Raw genomic sequence first — 18,991 nt, 5'->3', positions numbered from 1 at the left:
GGAATAAAATTCCCTTCTTCTCGATTGTTAATTGAACTTCTGTAGACACGTAAAAAGATGGTACATTATATTAATTCAGGTAGACCTTGTGCTTTTTGCCGGCCTGGGTTCTTGGTGAGTAGAAAAAGTAAGAGGAGTTCCCATTGTGTCCCAGAGGAAAGGAACCCAACTAGTATCCATGAGAACTCGGGTTCAGTCCCTGGCCTTGCTCAGTGGGTTAAGGATCCTGCGTTGCCCTGAGCTGTGGTGTAGGTTGCAGACGTGGCACGGACCTGGTGCTGCCCGTGGTGTAGCCGGGCAGCTACAGATCAGTTGTACCCAGGATCCAGCGTTGCTGCCCCTGTGGCTTAGGTAGCAACTGCTGCTTGGATCTGACCTGTGGCCGGGGAATTGCATATGCTGCTGGAGGGCTAAAAAAAAAAAAAAAAAAAAACCCACCACAACAACAACAGCAAAAAAACTACTGACCTATAATATATTAATAAGTAGTCCTATTAATAGAACATTAACGTAAATAACATTAATATTACTAATAAAAGTATACAATGTCTTACACATTTGTTACTGTGTTAGATTAATAATAGTTATTGTTTCAATGTCAAATAGCTCAGACATCGAGCTGCGCATGCGCCTCATCTGTTTAGGAAGCGTGCGGATGCGCCTGGGGCTGGAGGACGTGCTGGGCTGCAGGAGGCATCTCAGTCCTGCAGAGACGCTGCCCTCCCATAGAGGGCGCGGAGACAAAACTCGCGGCCCTCAGAGGAACCGGGAACCCAGAGCCTTATGGGACTTGCAGTTCACGGCCTCGTGGTGCGCATGTGCACTGCCGAGGCCGTCCTGGGCGTGCGTCCGGGGGCGGCGGCCGAGGCGTGAGTTAACAGGGTGCGACGAAGGGGGCCGCGGGTGGGCGGAGTGGTGAGGGGTCAGCTACACTATCTGCAGTTAGCGCCTCCGCACGGCGGGACCCGGGGTAGATCTGGCGGAACCGGGGTGCTGGGTTCTGTGTCACCTGCGACCGCACCTGGGGTCGCAGCACTCGAGCACCTCTGGTCCAGGCCGCGCAGCCGTGATGCCTGCCAACCCTGAGCCTGGCCCGTGGGGCAGCGCGGGTAGATAGGGCGGCGGGGTCTGGAGCGGGGTCCCGGGAGGGAGGGGTGGCCCCGGGTGTTCCCCTTGGGGTTTGCTGCCCCTGTCACTCTTCAGAGGACAAAGGAGAGTTAGAGAGGTCGGGCAGCTTGCCCAGGGCCGCCCAGCACCCGTCAATGCAAAGTCTAAGTCCTACCCTATGAAAATGCCCCTGGATGAAAGGTCCGTGGGGCAAACTCAGTTATGAAGTGAATGGAGCTCCCAGAGATCGAAAGTCAAAGGGAAATGGGGTAAACCGAATGCCCAGAATTCTGAGTGTAGACTCATATGGGCGCTTGGACAAACCAGGGCGGGTCTCACCTGAGATGGTTCTGCCTCCCACCATTGGGGACACGGGGACCGTGTCTGGGCACATCACACTGGGGATGCTCCTGGCTTTGGGTGGGGCCAGAGAAGCTGCTCCACACCCCACAGCGCCCAGGACGGCCCCTGAGAATGATCCAGCCCTAGTGTTGGCGGTGCCAAGGGGAAGAGACCAGGGCTTACGCCTCAGCATTGTGATTCTAGTGATAAGATATCCACTGACTCCCACACGCATCTGCTCAGGAGTGAGGAGGCAGCTGACCATTCTGCCAATGTCCCAACGACAAGCTCAAGGACCTGTCCCTTCCCCCTGGGGTTGCTTTCATTTTTCGCTGCCGGGGAGCCCACATTGGGCCTTCCCTGATGGAGGAAGGATGAGTTTCAGTGGTCTCAACACTGAAAGGGAAGACTCTGAGCCAGGTGCCACAGGCCTGGGTGAATGAGAGCCTGACGGGGTCATTGACACCAGCCACAAGGGAGGGAATCACATGACCATCCAGGGGTGGGAGATGATTGGTCTGGAAAGAGCTCCTGGACCCATTGCCCTGAACTGTAAAGTAAAGTCGGGAGAGCAGAGACATCAAGGTGTCAAGAGTGCCCTGCACCCTCTGAGGGCTCCAGGGGAGGATCCTTCCTTCCTCCTCAGGCCTCCGGTGGTAGCTTTCAGCCCTTGGTGTCCCTTGGCTTGCAATTGCATCATCCCAGTATCTGCCTCTGTTGTCACATGGTCTCTCCCTGTTTGTGTCTCTTTTAAGGACACCAGTAATATTGGGGATGAAGGATGCTCTCTACTCCAGTATGACCTCATCTTAACTAATTACATCTGCAAAGATCCTGTTGGCAAATTAGGCGCCATTCACAGCTGCTGGGGGGTCAGGACTTGAGCATATCTTGTTTGGGTGACATGAATCAGCCCACGGCAGTCATCACCAGAAGTGCTCCTCGAAGTAAAGTATTCTGTGTCTTGAAGAGGCATCTGCACCCTCAACTGTGGGGCATGGCGGGGCTCAGCAGTCTGCACCCACAGCTCCAACCACAGGGAGTCAGAGGCAGCTCTCAGGGAAAGAATTTGCATCAGATTCCCTCCCCTCGGGAGCTCGGTAAAAGCTATCATTTTTAGATATTTAAACTTTTGTACTTTTTTGTTTGTTTTTGTCTTTTGTCTTTTTAGGGACGAACCCTGAGAATGTGGAGGTTCCCAGGCTAGGTGTCGAATCCGATCTATAGCTGCTGGTCTACACCAGAGCCACAGCAACGCTGGATCCAAGCTGTGTCTGCGACCTACACCACAGCCCACAGCAACACCGGATCCTTAACCCACTGAGCAAGGCCAGGGATTGAACCTGAGTCCTCGTGGATACTAGTCAGGTTTGTTAACCACTGAGCCATGACAGGAACTCTTTTTGTACTGTTTTATCTCAATTTTATTTCATACTCTGTAAGAGAAGCTGACTGCAGTTCATGTTTTCCTTTGTATTTTCATAATTCCAGGTGATAGCTCTTGGTGTCTATCCTTGCTGGCTTTTGCTATATATTTACACATATGTGTGTATATATGTGTATTATATCTATAGATGAGCATAATATTGTTTTGATTTTATTATTCCTTTTGTGACAGCATTATGAGATGTGATTCATATACTGTACAATTCATTCTTTGAAAGTATGAAATGTAATCGTTTATTATAGTATATTCACAGAGTTGTGCAACCATTATGTCTCTCTAACTCTGGAACATTCCATCACCCCAGAAGGAAGTCCTGTCCCCATTATAGTCACTCCCCCTACCCCAGTTCCTGACAACCAGGAACCCCCTCTCTCCCTGCAGATGTACTTGTTCTGGACATTTCCCATCCATGGAATCCCACACCGTGTGTCCTTCTGTGTCTGCTTCTCTCACTGAGCATCGTGGTCTCAAGGTCCATCCATGTGGTAGCGAGTGTAGGTACTTCTCTCCTTTTCGTGGTTGAATAATTTCCCACTATATTGATGTGGTATGTGGTGTTTATCCATTCTTTACTTGATGGCCTTTTGGGTTGTTTCTACCTTTTCACTGTTGTGGGTTATGCTGCTGTGAACATGGGTGTGTAGGTTTTTTTGTGGATGTGTCTTTTTTTTTTCCCCCAATTTTTTTAGGTAGATACTAGGAGTAGAACTGAGTCTTGGAGTTCCCGTCGTGGCGCAGTGGTTAACGAACCCAACTGGGAACCATGGGGTTGCGGGTTCGGTCCCTGCCCTTGCTCAGCGGGTTAAGGATCCGGCGTTGCTGTGAGCTGTGGTGTAGGTTGCAGACTCGGCTCGGATCCCCCGTTGCTGTGGCTCTGGCGTAGGCCAGTGGCTACAGCTCCGATTCAACCCCTAGCCTGGGAACCTCCATATGCCGCGGGAGCGGCCCAAGGAAATAGCAAAAAGACAAAAAAAAAAAAAAAAGAAATGAGTCTTATGGAAACTGTAACCATTTGAGGAACTGCCAGACTTTTTTTTTTTTTCTTTTTAGGGCCCCACCTGCAGCATATGGAAGCTCCCAGGCTGAGTTGGAGCTACAGCTGCTGACCTACGCCACAGTCACAGCAACTCGGGATCCGAGCTGCCGTCTGCGACCTACACTACAGCTCATGGCAACACTGGGTCCTTAACCGGCTAGGCAAAGCCAGGGATCGAACCCAAATCCTTCTGGCTCCTAGTCGGGTTTGTTAACCGCTGACCCACAAAGGGAACTCCCCAGACTTTTTTTTTTAGGGCTACACATGACATATTGAAGTTCCCTGGCTAGGGGTCAAATTAGAGCTGCAGCTGGGGGCAATGCCAGACCCTTAACCCACTGAGTGAGGCCAGGGATTGAACCTGCATCCTCATAGACACTATGTCAGGTTCTTAACCCGATGAGCCCCAACAGGAACTCTAGATGAACTGCCAGACTTTTTTACAGTGGCTGCAACATTTTCCATTCCCACTTGCATTGCATGGGGGTTCCATTTTCTCCCCATCCTTGGCAACACTCATTATTATCTTTTTTTTTTTTGTGGCTGTGATCTTTGCATATGGAAGTTCCTGGGCCAGGGATTAAACCTGAGCCTCAGCAGTAACCTGAGCCACAGCAGTGACAATGCTGGATCCTTGACTCACTGCACCACCAGGAAACTCCTTGTCTGTCTTTTTGGTTCTAGCCATTCTGAAGGTGAGGTGCTATCTCCCTGTGGTTTTGATTTGCCCACTAACTCTGACGGTTAGTGATGTTGAGCCTCTTTTCCTGTGCTTATTACCCATCTGTATAGTGTCTTTGGAGCCTTGTCTCCTCTTTAACTGAGATTTTTATTTTAAAATCATTTTACTTTTTTTTTTGTCTTTTTGTCTTTTCAGGGCCGCACCCATGGCATATGGAGGTTCCCAGGCTGGGGGTCGAATCGGAGCTGCAGCCACCGACCTACACCAGAGCCACAGCAACGCGGGATCCGAGCCACACCTGCACCCTACACCACAGCTCACAGCAATGCCAGATGCTTAACCCACTGAGCAAGGCCAGGGATCGAACCAACAACCTTGTGGTTCCTAGTCGGATTTGTTTCTGCTGCGCCACGACGGGAACTCCAATCATTTTACATTTATAGAAGAGTTGCTGGGATGGCATAGAGACTTCCTACATAGTTCCCACAGCTTCCCTTTGGGTAGTGTTCTCAGCCTTTTTTTTTTTTTAAATTATCACCCCCTTTTTAGACATTTTTCCCCCTGATCCCTTTTCCCGTGAAACTCTTTTTTGGGAGGAGGCTACTATTTTTTTTGAACTTTAAATTTTGATTGATTATAGACTCATAAGAAGTTGCAAACTCAGGGCCGAGTCCCAGGTACCATTCCCCAGCCTTCCCCTTGGTCGCAGCTCTATAACTATGGAACCAGAAGGCGAGGTTTTCGCTGAAGTGACTGAGCAGGGTTTTAGCAAACTGGGTTATGCAGAGATGAACAAAGTTCTCAGGAGCCCAAAGGTCAAGGCCAAGTTGGGATGAGGGCTCAGAGGGGCTGAACAACATTTGGTCATGGACAGGAGTCCCGAGTTGCGGAATCAGCACAGCCCGGATCCAGCCTGAGCTCCTTCCTGGAAGGAAGGGAGTCCCCTGGGTCTGGGGGGACTTCAGAATTCCCCGCAGGCATTCAGGACCACATGCTCCTGTTTCTCCTAAGGTGGGACGGGCCTGTCTAGGTCCTTCCTACTATAGTGTGAAGCAGAAAGGTCTCGAGGAGAAGAGAGGAGGGTGGGAGAGGGAGCCAGCCATGGGAAGGGGGAGGTGAATCTGATTGATGCAGGGGCGGGGACACCTCAGGGGTCTGAACTGAGCCTTCCAGGGATGTGGGCCTGGGAGGTCGTTCTGGGTTGAGCTGTGTCCTCCCCCCAAAAATTCATGTCCACCTGGAAACTCTGAATGTGACCTTATTTGGAAATAGAGCCTTTGTAGTTGTGATTAGTTAAGATGAGGTCATACTGGAGTTGTGTCAGGCGTTGTGGGGGGGGGGGGCGTGTCCATATAAGAAAAAGGGAGAGGGAGGTCCCTGGTGGCTCAGCCCATTAGGGATCCGGCATTGTCATTGCCATGGCTCGGGTTCAACCCCTGGCCTGGGAACTTCTGTACACTTCGGGAGTAGCCAAAAAAAAGAGACAGAGACAGAGAAGTTCCCGTTGTGGCTGAGCGGGTTAGGAAACTCGACTAGTATCCATGAGGATGTGGGTTTGTTTCCTGGCCTCACTCAGTGGGTTAAGGATTCGGCATTGCTGTATAGGCTGCAGATGAGGCTCCCATCCGGCGTTGCTGTGGCTGTGGTGTAGGCTGGCAGCTACAGCTACGATTTGACCCGTAGCCTGGGAACTTCCATGTGCCACGAGTTTGGCCCTAAAAAAAAAAAAAAATTAAAAAAAGAGAGTGAAACAGAGAGATGATGGCTGTGTGAAGGGGAGGCAGAGACTGGAGTGATGGGGCCACAAGTCAAGGAGCCGCAGAAACTGGAAGAGGCAGGAAGGACCCTCCCCTGGAGCCTTAGGATGGCCCTGCCACCCCACAGTCTTGGATTTCTGGCTTCCAGAACTAGGAGAAAGTTAATTCTGTTATTTTAAGCCCATTTATTTTAAGTGCATGGTCATTACAGCCTGCCCCCCCCACCTCACCCCTGCCAGACACTAATACCAAGTGCTTCACAGTAAAACTTGTGTGCTATTGGAGTTCCCATTGTGGCTCAGTGGAAATGAATTTGAGTAGCATCCATGAGGACACAGGTTCGATCCCTCGCCTCGCTCAGTGGGTTAAGGATCCGGTGTTGCTGGTGTAGGTTGCAGACTCAGCTTGGATCTGGCGTTGCTGTGGCTGTGGTGTAGGCTGGCAGCTATAGCTCTGATTCAACCCCTAGCCTGGGAACCTCCATATGCTGTGGGTGTGGCCCTAAGAAGACAAAACAAACAAAAACTTGTTTGCTACTAAGACTTTCAGTATCTTCATCTAGAAAATGGAGCCATTAAGACCCCTGGCCTGCCTGACTTCCATGACTGTCCCCTGTGTGTGGGGTCACCTCAAGTGCTATGGGGGTTCTGGGACCTGGGGACAAGGCTGGGTCTTGTCCTCACCCCGCCTTTCTCCTCCTGCAGCTCTGCCTGCCCAGGAATCTGCCTGCCCAGAGGAGAGGATGGCTTCTGGCTGCCTGCTCCCCTGGCAGCAGGTGAGTGGGAACTTCTACCTCCCCTGAATGCACCCAGTGCTCCGGAGGGAGCACACCTGCTGTGTGAGAAATGAGGGAGGACTCCCCATGGGTGTCTGGGTCTAGGCACTGGGCTCCTCCAGGGAATAAGATGTGCACAAGGTCCCTGCAGGGGGGCTGTTCTTCCTTCCTGCTATCCCCCAGCACCTCTGGAGAACATGAAGATCCCAAAACTTCCTCTGTAGAGCAGGGAGGGGCTACCCCAAGGCAACATCCTTTTTTTTTTTTTTTTTGGCCACAATTTAAAAATTGTGGTGAAATACACGTAAAATTTGCCATCCCCACCATTTTGTTGTTGTTGTTGTTGTTGTTGTTGCTATTTCTTTGGGCCGCTCCCGCGGCATATGGAGGTTCCCAGGCCAGGGGTCGAATCGGAGCTGTAGCCACTGGCCTACGCCAGAGCCACAGCAACGCGGGATCCGAGCCGCGTCTGCAACCTACACCACAGCTCACGGCAACGCCGGATCGTTAACCCACAGAGCAAGGGCAGGGATTGAACCCGCAACCTCATGGTTCCTAGTCGGATTCGTTAACCACTGCGCCACAACGGGAACTCCCGATCCCTACCATTTTTAAGTGCACAACACCGTGGCATTAAGCACATCCCCATCATTATCTCCAGAACTTTCTTATCCTCCCAAACTGAAACTCTGTCCCTATGAAACACTGACTCCCCCTCCCCTCCCACAGCCCCTGACCCCACCATCTCCTTCCTGTCTCTGTGGGTCCGACTCCTCTAGGGACCTCACGTGAGTGGAATCAGACAATCTTTGTCCTTCTGTGTCTGGCTTCTCTCACTGAGCATCATTATTCTCCACATTGGAAAAACAGGGCCAATCCACAGTTCAGTTTCATTTCCCTTTGGAGAACAAGCCCTTTCTTGTGGAGCTTTGTAAGCACCCAGATGGTCCAGGCAGTGTCTGTGACATTCTCATTGTTTAGATCCCTTGCCCAGGTGTCTTGATTCTGCTCTGGTCCCTGATTCCAAGTCCTGGTAGCTGAACCTGTACCTGCTCTTAGGTCACTGTGGCTGAAACAGCCCATGTGTGCCAGGTTTCAGTCTGGAGCTTTGCGAAAAGCAGAGAAGTGCCCCACCAAGGCTTTTTTCCCCATTTTCCCCAATTGTTATGATTTCTCCATTATGAAATAATAACAATATATTTCTATAATTTATTATATCATAAAAATTTACCGTAATACTATAATGATGATTTTTTTTTTTGTCTTTTTAGGGCCGCACCCATGGCATATGGAGGTTCCCAGGCTAGGAACTGAATCAGAGCTGTACCCACTGGCCTACGTCACAGCCACAGCAACTTCAGATCTGAGCCGCGTCTGCAACCTACACCACAGCCCAGGGCAATGCCAGATCCTTAGCCCACTGAACAAGGCCAGGGATCGAACCTGAGTCCTCATGGATGCTAGTCAGATTCGTTTCTGCTGAGCCACTACGGGAACTCCTACTATAATGATTATATCGTAATATAAATATACTAATACACTTAATAAATACAAGCCAATAATATTTCATAATGATTTTTTTGTTATATATCCCATGTAATAGCCATAAAATACAAAGCCATTAACTTTTTTTCCCTTTTTATTTCCTTGCAAGTTTACTCAAAACCTTGCAGCAAGTTAGCAGTTACAGGGTAAAGGTTAAAGCCTTGGGGAAGAAACGGGCTGGAATGTGGCAGCTATAGCCTCCAGGAGAAAAGGCAGCTTTTTCTGCTCTATTTAAAATGTTGCAGTAGCTCTGGGCACTCATTTAAGCTTTTTTCCGCCATCTCAGAGGAATGGGCCTGGGGGATGTTGAGTATGTTTGGTCCTTTCCACGTTCCTCCTTGTAACTGTCTGGGCCCTGTTCTCCCAGAAGAGGGAAAAGACCAAAGGCGTCACCAGCACTTGCTTTTTTTTTTGTTTTTTTTTTTTTTAAATCTCACTTCAGTCAGAATGGCCCAAACCTGCCAGGGGATCCAGCATATCCACTTCTCTGGGATTGCATCTTTCATTGTCAAATTCCACCTAAAAAAAAAAAAAAAATTCCCATTGTGGCTCAGCGGGTTAGGAACCTGATTAGTATCCAAGAGGATTTGGGTTCAATCTTTGGCCTCGCCCAGTGGGTTAAGGATTCAGCGTTTCAACAAGCTGCAGTGCAGGTCACAGACATGGCTCAGATCTAGCATTGCTGTGGCTGTGGCCTAGGCCAGGCAGCAGCAGCTCTGGGAACTTGCATATGCAGCAGGTGTGGCCTTAAAAAGAAAAAAAAAAAAACCCATTATCAAATTCCAGATAGCTTTTCCTTCTCAGGACAGTCTGCAGCCCCCACCTTCCAGGCACCAAACATTCGTCACCCACTAGCTGTCTACCCCTTTTTCTCTAACTCTGCTCTTCCTGAGCAGGTAAGTCAGGGGCAGGGGACCAAACCCCACTCCCTGCTCCTCTGTGCCTTGTAACGTGGAAGTCCAACTCTCTGGCGCCCAAGAACTAGTCTCTGTGGACCCCATGTTTTGGATGAGGGCCTCATGGTCAGATGGATTGCTCCCTGTGGCTTCTGAGGTCTCTGGCTCTATCCACAGCAGAGGCCACAACACATGAGAACTAATTATTTGGCCCTCAGGACAAGCTGTGAGGTTGTCCAGGAAAGGTCAGTAATATACCTGCCATCGCATGACCCTGGAACAGCCCAGCTGTGAATAAGAGAATAAAGGGGAGATTCTCAAATGGGCAGGGCATGCTCACAGCTCCAGAAGTTAGAATTATAGCCGAAACCCAGCCTCTGTACACCAGCACCAGTTAAGTCTTGGAGACAGAGTTTTGTATGAAGTGGAAAGAACAGCTTTATTGCTTTGCCAGGCAAAGGAGGACACAAGCAGGCTAACACCTCAAAACTGTGTCTTCTCTTGAGAGGGGAGAGCAAGAGGTCTTACAGGTTTAGCTTGAAAATCAGGCTGTTGATAAGGATTAGGGTGTCTGCATTCTTCTCCCTCCATAGGTAACCATTAGTAATAAGTTAGTGGCCAGGGCAGTATATAACATAATGGGGACTTTTAACTAGTTTTTAGCTGTAACAGTATTTCCTAATCATTAACTCTTAAGTCAGCCTTTTGAGACAGAAGGGAGGCTTGGGAGGCTAAAAGAAAAGGTTTTTGCTTCAAAACTCAAGGACCTAGGGTTTCTTGTACATGGTTTCAGAATCACTGGTTTAGGAGTTCCTGCTGTGGTTCAATGGGATTGGCTCAAACCCTGGCTGGGTACAGTGGGTTAAATATCCTGCATTGCTGCAGCTGTGGCGTAGGTTGCTGCTTCGGCTTCTGATCCCTGGCCCGGAACTCCATATACTGTGAGATGGTGAAAAAAGAAAAAAGAAAAAAAAAATCACCAGTTCAGGGAGTTTTGTGGTGCAGCGGGATTAAGGATCCAGTGTTGTCACTGCAGCAGCTTGGGTCTCTGCTGTGGCACGGATACCTTCCCTGGACCGGGAACTTCCACATGCTGCAGGTGCAGCCAAAAATAAAAAATATAAATCAACATATTACAAAAAAAAAAAAAAAGAATCACCATTTCAGTAAGAAGTGGGGAAAACATTTCCAGCAGGCCCCAGCATCCATCTGTCCCTCAGGCTGTAAGCCAATGACAGGTGGCCACCAGGCGCACCTGTGGAGTCTGACCTCTGGGTGCTCCAGTCCAGCTGTACTCCCTCTGGGCATGGTGTGGGCCAGGCGGGGGGCGGGGGGGGCTCCTTTCTTGAACAGAACCGACATGGTATTTTAGGAAGTGGTAACCTTGGAGGATGTGGCCGTGTATTTCACCGTGGAGGAGTGGGAGCTACTGGACCCTGCTCAGAAGAGGCTCTACAGAGGTGTGATGCTGGAAATATGTGGGAACCTGGCCTCCGTGGGTAAGATCAGCCGTTCCTTCACGTGTTGGTCGGGTCATGTTTATTTAGCATCTACTATGCGTAAGAACTATGCTGGGAAGTGGGGGTTACTGGTGAGTGAGTTGGGTGTGGTTCCTGCCCTTGGGGGGCTTAGTCTGCTGGTTTTCCCAACACAAGGAATGGCCTGACTCCTTCAGTGGACAGCAGCCAGAGTAACCGCTGAAATGCATCTTAGGTTAGGAGGATAACATCCCTGATTCCTCTTGGGAACAGAGTCAGGACATTTGTATACTCTCTGCCAAAGTGAAGAGCCAGGGTTTTTAAAACATTTTTTAAATTGTTGGAGTTCCCACTGTGGCTCAGCAGAAAACTAATCTGACTAGCATCCATAAGAATGCAGGTTCGATCCCTAACCTCGCTCAGTGGGTTAAAGATCCGGCATTGCCTTGAGCTGTGGTGTAGGTCTCAGACTCGGCTCAGATCCTGTGCTCGGATCCTATGCTATGGCTGTGGCATAGGCTGGCAGCTACAGCTCTTATTTGACCCCTAGCCTGGGGATCTCCATATGCTGCAGGTGTGGCCCTAAAAACAAAAATAAATAAATAAAAATTTTAAATTGTGGTAAGGAGTTCCTGCTGTGGTTCAGCAGGTTGAGAACCTGACGTAGACTCCATCCCTGGCCCAGCTCAGTGGGTTAAGGGTCCAGCATTGCTGCAAGCTGTGGTGTAGATCACAGATGCAGCTGGGATCCCACATTGCTGTGGCTGTGGCCTGGGCCCGCAGCTGCAGCCGCAATTTGACCCCTAGAAGGGAAACTTCCATTTGCCATGGGTGCAACCATAAAAAGAAAAAAATCATCTAAAATTGTGGTAAAATATATGTAGCATAAAATTTTTCCTTTGAATAATTTTTGAGTATACAATTCAGGGACATTAATTACATTCACATTGCCTTGCAGCCATCCTCATCATCCATCTCCAGAACTTTCTTATCTTCCCCAATTGAAACCGTCCCTATGAAACACTGACTCCCCATTCTGTCCCCCAGATCCTGGCCCTTCCATCTATTTCCTGTCTCTGTGGATCTGACTCCTCTAGGGACCTCCTGGGAGTGGAATCAGATAGTCTTTGTCCTGTGTCTGGCTTCTCTCACTGAGCGTCACATCCTCAAGGTCCATCCATGTTGGAGCAGGTGTCAGAATCTCCTTCCAGTGTGTGGATGGACCATGTTGCGTTTATCCATCATCTATTGATGGACACTTGGGTTGTTTCCACCTTTTGGCTGCTGTGAATATCATTCTACAGGTATCTCTTCTAGTCTTGCTTTCAGCTTGTATGTGTCTCTACCAGAAGCAGAATTGCTGGATTATATGGTGATTCTACGTTTAGCTTTTTGAGGAACCGCCAAACTGTTTTCCACAGCAGCTGCCCCATTTTTCATCCCCACTAGCAGAGTACAAGGGTTCCAATTTCTCCACATCCTCTCTGATACTTATCTTGTGTTTGTTTGTTTTGTCCATTCTTGCAGCATGCAGAAATTCCTGGAACAGAGGTTGACCCCACAGTACAGTAGTGACAATGACGGATCCTTAACCTGCTTCACCACAAGGGAACTCCTGGTTTTTCTTTTAACAATTTTTCCTTCCTTCCTTCCTTCCTTCCTTCCTTCCTTCCTTCCTTCCTTCCTTCCTTCCTTCCTTCCTTCCTTCCTTCCTTTCTCTTTCTCTCTTTCTCCATCCATATGCACCCAGGGCATATGGAAGTTCTTGGGTCAGGAATCAAGTCCAAGCTGCAGCTGCAGCCTAAGTCACAGTTGCAGCAACACCAGATCCTTAACTCACTGTGTCACACTGGGAACTCCTTTTCCATTTTTTTTAAACCATAGTCATTTTAATATATGAAGTGGTATTCACTGTGGTTTTGATTTGCATCTCCTTAATGACTAATGATGTTGTGTTTCTCTTCATGTGTCTGTTGGCCATTTGTCTTTCTTCTTGGGGGAAATGTAAACCCACATTTTTTAAAACTCAATGAATTTTATTACATTTATAGTTGTACAGCTATCATCACAACCCAGTTCTATAGCATTTCCAAAGTAAAGCCCCAAACACCTAGCCCATCTCCCCACCTGTTTCCTTTGGAAACCATAAGGTTCTCAAAGTCTGTGAGTCTCTTCTGCAAAGGAGTTCAGTGTGTCCCTTTTTTAGATTCCACATATAAGTGATAGCATGTGACACTGGTGTCTCACTGTCTGACTAACTTCACTTAGTATGATAATTTCTGGGTCCATCCATATTGCTGCAAATGCCGTTATTTCTTTTCTTTTTATGGCTGAGTGATATTCCATTGTGTTTATGTACCACATCTTCTTTATGTACTCTTCTGTTGATGGACATTTAGGTTGCTTCCATGACTTGGCTCTTATATTTTGTGCGGCAGTGAAGCTTGGGGTACATGTATCTTTTCGAGTCATGGTTTTCTTTGGATAGATGCCCAGGAGTGGGATTGCTGGGGCAAATGGTAATTCTATTTTCAGTTTTTTGAGGAATCTCCATACTGTTTTCCATAGTGGTTGCACCAATTTACATTCCCACCAAGAGTGTAATAGGGTTCCCTGTTCTCCACACCCTCTCCAGCACTTTTTTCAGATTATTTGATGATGGCCATTCTGACTGGTGTAAGGTAAACCCACATTTTTTTTTTGTCTTTTGTTTTTTTTGTTGTTGTTGCTATTTCTTGGGCCGCTCCCTTGGCATATGGAGGTTCCCAGGCCAGGGGTTCAATCGGAGCTGTAGCCACCAGCCTACGCCAGAGCCACAGCAACGCGGGATCCGAGCCGCGTCTGCAACCTACACCACAGCTCACGGCAACGCTGGATCGTTAACCCACTGAGCAAGGGCAGGGACCGAACCCGCAACCTCATGGTTCCTAGTCGGATTCGTTAACCACTGCGCCACGACGGGAACTCCAGCCCACATTTTTTTAATCAGGAAAATAAAACCTTTAGCTTGGTCAGTGTGCCACCCCTCCTGTGTACTCTTCTTTCAGAAGCCTTGAGGAACTCAAGTCCTGAGATTGGCATTGAGGATGGCACAATATCCTCAGCACAAGCTTCCCAAGTCACCAGTCTCTCTCCATGGACAGCATATTCACTCTTTCGACCAGTGGTGTCTTCCCACTTGGAGCAAGGAGAAGCCATGTGGACCATGGGGAAAGAAACCCTCCAAGCTTCCTGTTCAGGTAAGAACCAGGCAGATATGAGCTGTTGGGATGGGGCAGCGTCTGGGGACTTCAGTCAAAGACCCCTCCACAGAGGTCCTAATTTTCTAGGTAGGAGGCTGAGCTCCTTGGCTGTACTTTCCCGCATAACCTTCGCTTTGTCCTCCAGCAACTTCTCCTTTGGTGAACTAGCATCCACTGCCCCTGTTTCAGCACAGAGGAAAGAACATCCCCTTTCTTTCCGGAAGCCCTTCTACGTGTGTCCCCCATAACAGCTCTTCCCTCTCTGCTTTCTGGGTAATTCTTTCTCTCTGCCATTCTTCTTCCTTCTCCTTTCTAGAGCAGTTTCTTCTCCATTTACAATTCCCTCCCCAGCATACTGATCCATCTTCCCTTCACCTTGCCTTCCCCTGTGTTCAAAGCTTTTTTTTTTGTTGCCGTTGTTGTCTTTTTAGGGCCGCACCCTTGGCATATGGAAGCTCTCAGGCCAGGGGCAGAATCAGAGCCATAGCTGCCGGCCTACACCACAGTCACAGCAATACCAGATCCCAGCCGTGTCTGCAGCCTACACCACAGCCCACGGCATTACTGAATCCCCAACCCACTCAGGGATCAAATCTGCGTTCTCTTGGATGCTAGTCAGATTTGTTTCCACTGAGCCACGACAGGAACTCTCCAAGGCTGTTTTTTTGATTTTTTTGTTTTTTGGTCATTGAATTACTTCATTTATTTAAAAGTTTTTAAAATTGAAGTATAGGTGATTTATAATTTCTGCTTTTCAGCAAAGTGATTCAGTTATAAAATTATACATGCACACGTGCACACACACACACACACACACACACACACACACACACACACATATTCTTTCTTTTTTTCCAGCATATGGAACTTCCCCAGCTAGGGTTCAAATTGGAGCTGCAGATGCCTATGCCATATCCGAGTCATGTCTGCAACCTACACCAGAGCTCATGGCAACGCTGGATCCCCGACCCACCGAGCAAGGCCAGGGATCAAACCCAGATCCTCCTGATACTAGTCAGATTCATTTCCCCTGTGCCACAATGGGAACTCCCTTAAATTTAATTTCTATTTTATATTGGTATATAGTTGATTTACAATGTTGTGTTAGTTTTAGGTGTGCTACAAAGTGATTAAGTTATATATGCATACACACATATACTTATATCCGTTCTTTTTCAGATTCTTTTCCCGTATAGATTATTACAGAATATGTTATCTTTTTTTTTTGTCTTTTTGTCTTTTGTCTTTTTTGTTGTTGTTGTTGTTGTTGCTATTTCTTGGGCCGCTCCCACGGCATATGGAGGTTCCCAGGCTAAGGGTTGAATCGGAGCTGTAGCCACCGGCCTATGCCAGAGCCACAGCAACGCTGGATCCGAGCCGCGTCTGCAACCTACACCACAGCTCATGGCAACGCCGGATCGTTAACCCACTGAGCAAGGGCAGGGACCGAACCCGCAACCTCATGGTTCCTAGTCGGATTCGTTAACCACTGCGCCACGACGGGAACTCCAGAATATGTTATCTTTTTTCCCCCTTTTTAGGGCCACACTTGTGGCATAGGGACATTCCCAGGCTAGAGGTCAAATGAGAACTGCAGCTCCTGGCCTGTGCCACAGCCTAATCAACTTGGGATCCTTAACCTACAGAGCAAGGCCAGGGATCAAACCCACATCCTCATGGATACTAGTTGGATTCTTAACCTCCTGAGCCATGATAGGAACTCCTATATACATTCTTTTTAAGTATTCTTTTCCATTAGGTTTATCACAGGACATTGGATATAGTTCTCTGTGCTATGCAGTAGGACCTAGTTGTTTATCCCCTCCATGTATAGCATCTTGCAACTGCTAACCCCAACCTCATACTCCATCCCTCCCCAACCCCAACCCCCTTAGAAACAATTCTGTTCTCTATGTCTGTGAGTTTGTTTCTATTCTGTATACAAGTTCATTTGTGCCATATTTTAGATTCCACATATAAGTGACATCATATGGTATTTGACTTTCTCTTTATAACTTACTTCACTTAGTATGAGAATCTGTAGTTGCATCCATGTTGGTACAAATGGTATTATTTTGTTCTTTTTTATGGCTTAACAAAGTTTATGTTTGAACATGAATCCACACATGCCTTGTATATGTTGGAAATACTTTTGTCCCATTGTTCTTAAGGTAGAAATCTCTTTGTCTCCCTCACCCTCAATTTCTTTCAGATTGGAAGACTAGACTGAAAAGCCAAGAGTCAATTTACAGGAAGGATGTTTTTGGGGAAGAACCACCTGGTACTGTGAATATTATAAAGCTCCCCAGAGAGGACTGGGGAGATGCTCAACTTGAGGAGAAGCATGAAGAGCCCCAGGGGCTTTTAAGACAAATGGGGTACCTCCAGATAGAGGCATTTACTCAAGAAAAGGCTACTGCCTGGCATGAATTTGGGGAAAACTGTAATCTCAGCTCAGACCCTGTTTTATCACAGAGAGGTTCTATAGGGAGACATTTCCATGACTGTGACTTAGCTATTGAGAGTTTGGCATCTGATCCATTCTTAAACTGTCATCAGATGGGATATGCAGACCAGAGACCCTGTGAAGGGAATGAAAGTGGAAAGGATCTCAGCCAAAATAATCACCTTTTTCAACATGGAAGAGTTCAAACAAGGCGGAAATCTGCCTGTGCAGAAAGTTGGAAATCATTTAATCAGGAGATGACACTTACCATACACAGCAGAATTAATACAGTGGAGAAAGCCTATGAATGTCATCAGTGTGGGAAAGTCTTCAACCGGAGGCACTCCCTGAGTGAACATCAGAGGATTCACACAGGAGAGAGACCATATGAGTGTCAAGAATGTGGGAGAGCCTTTACCCACAGCTCAACCCTCACTCGACATCTGAGAACTCATACTGGAGAGAAGCCCTATTCGTGCAGTGAGTGTGGGAAAGCCTTCAACAGGATTTCATCTCTTACCCAACATCAGAGGATTCACACAGGGGAAAAGCCCTATGAGTGTAAAGACTGTGGGAAATCCTTCTGCCAGAGTTCTTATCTGATCTTGCACAAGAGGACGCATACAGGCGAGAAGCCCTATGAGTGTAATGAATGCAGAAAGGCCTTCAGTGACCGTTCTTCTCTTAATCAACACGAGCGGACACACACTGGTGAGAACCCCTATGGGTGTCACCAGTGTGGAAGGGCCTTCAGCCAGAGGTCTTCCCTGGTTCGGCATGAGAGGACCCACACTGGGGAGAAGCCATATCGCTGTAATGAATGTGGGAAAGCCTTCAGCCAGAGCTCTTCCCTTATCACACACCAGAAAACACACACTAGCCAGAAAACCTATAAAATAATTGATTGTGGGAAAGCTTTCTATCAGAGCAGCCATCTTGTTGGATGTTAGTGGTTGCATATGGCTTTACAAAGTACTGCTTATTGCTTTACCATGCAGGTATGTTCAGACTTTGCTCCTCTGATGTACTCCTTGAGAAGAAGTAGGCTAAGTCCATATTATGGAAGGAAAGAACTGAGGTCAAGAGTTGAGAAAGGATCTTTTAATGGGGAGAAATGGTCATTGAACAATACTCAGTGAGCTCTGCCGTCTTGGAAAAGATTGGTAAATTAAATGGGATTTTGCTGAGAATTAACACAGTAATTTCTTTGTTGAAATGGAGTTCCTACTGTGGCTCAGCAGGTTAAGAACCTGGCTACTATCCATGAGGATGTGGGTTCGCTCCCTGGCCTTGCTCAGTGGGTTAAGGATTTGGCATTGCTGCAAGCTGCAGTGAACGTAGGGAATGTGGCTCAGATTTGATGTTGCTGTGGCTGTGATGTAGGCTGGCAGCTGCAGCTCCAATTCCACCCCTAGCCTGGGAACTTCCATATGCTGCAGATGTGGCCCTAGAAAGAAAGGAAGGAAGGAAGGAAGGAAGAAAGTATTGTTTCAACTTTTTGTTTCAGTAATCAGTTTTCATATTTTTCTTACTCCTTCTGCCCCTGTTGGTCACTTAGCTAGGTCCTGACTTGTCTCACACACTACTTGTCACAGTACCATAGCCATGCAGAACATATGCTAAGACAGAAGGTGCTTTGGCTGGGAAGTGAAAAGCAAAGAGTGCCAAGTATTTTATGTAATTATATCTAGTGAAGTCAAAACACATATGTAAATGGGAAAAGGCCAGAAATGTGGAGAAATGAACAGAGTTTCTTCGACAGGGTCATCTGATTATGTGTGGTTTTCTGCCTGCTGCCATTTCACTTGGTACTTCTGGGATTATTTTCACAATAAGAAACAGAGGAGCCCAAGGGATTTCTAGTTTCATCAATTAGTTGAGGAGGACTGTGGACACTGAGATGGTAAGGATATAATGCAGTAGGTCTTGGGACGTGGAGAGGTGAAATGACCTTGGGAAAAGCCTACTGTGAGATGTACTTGCCAGAGTGTGGATGTGTGTCATCATTACCAACATTTATGGGGTGCTTACTATAATTCCAACACCAGTCTAGCCTCTGTATGTGTTTCCTCATTTTACCTTTTCAACAAACCCCAGGAGATAGGGGTTTTTACAGAAGGGGACACAGAAATAAGGTATCTTACCCAAATTCAGCCAACCAGAAAGTAGGGGGATCTGTATTTGAACTTGAGCAACCTATACCAGGCCACTGCCACATTTGTAAGGAAGGATATAAGG

At 47.7% G+C, this 18,991-nt stretch overlaps 1 protein-coding gene across 6 annotated transcripts; it reads left to right on the top strand.

Moving 5' to 3' along the window:
- Nucleotides 1–202: 202 nt before the first annotated feature.
- Nucleotides 203–18,512, top strand: ZNF554 (zinc finger protein 554). 6 transcript variants are annotated; one of them, XM_047777592.1, is made up of 6 exons: nucleotides 836–869; nucleotides 2,205–2,549; nucleotides 7,076–7,146; nucleotides 10,960–11,086; nucleotides 14,113–14,304; nucleotides 16,520–17,955. In XM_047777592.1, exons 2-6 carry the CDS (start codon nucleotides 2,354–2,356, stop codon nucleotides 17,701–17,703), a joined length of 1,770 nt encoding a protein of 589 aa, XP_047633548.1. In that variant the 5' UTR covers nucleotides 836–869; nucleotides 2,205–2,353; the 3' UTR covers nucleotides 17,704–17,955. The 6 variants fall into 6 exon arrangements, with proteins under 6 accessions (XP_047633546.1, XP_047633550.1, XP_047633548.1 ...); XM_047777593.1 differs by lacking the exons at nucleotides 836–869; nucleotides 2,205–2,549 and adding exons at nucleotides 2,791–2,817; nucleotides 3,278–3,390; XM_047777590.1 differs by lacking the exon at nucleotides 2,205–2,549 and having other exon boundaries at nucleotides 203–869; nucleotides 16,520–18,512.
- Nucleotides 18,513–18,991: the final 479 nt, after the last annotated feature.

Source organism: Phacochoerus africanus, chromosome 4 (genome assembly GCF_016906955.1).
Source record: "Phacochoerus africanus isolate WHEZ1 chromosome 4, ROS_Pafr_v1, whole genome shotgun sequence".
Taxonomy (NCBI): Eukaryota; Metazoa; Chordata; class Mammalia; order Artiodactyla; family Suidae; genus Phacochoerus; species Phacochoerus africanus.
The sequence above is the reverse complement of the archived record's forward strand: the minus strand, read 5'-3'. Positions and strand labels throughout refer to the sequence as shown.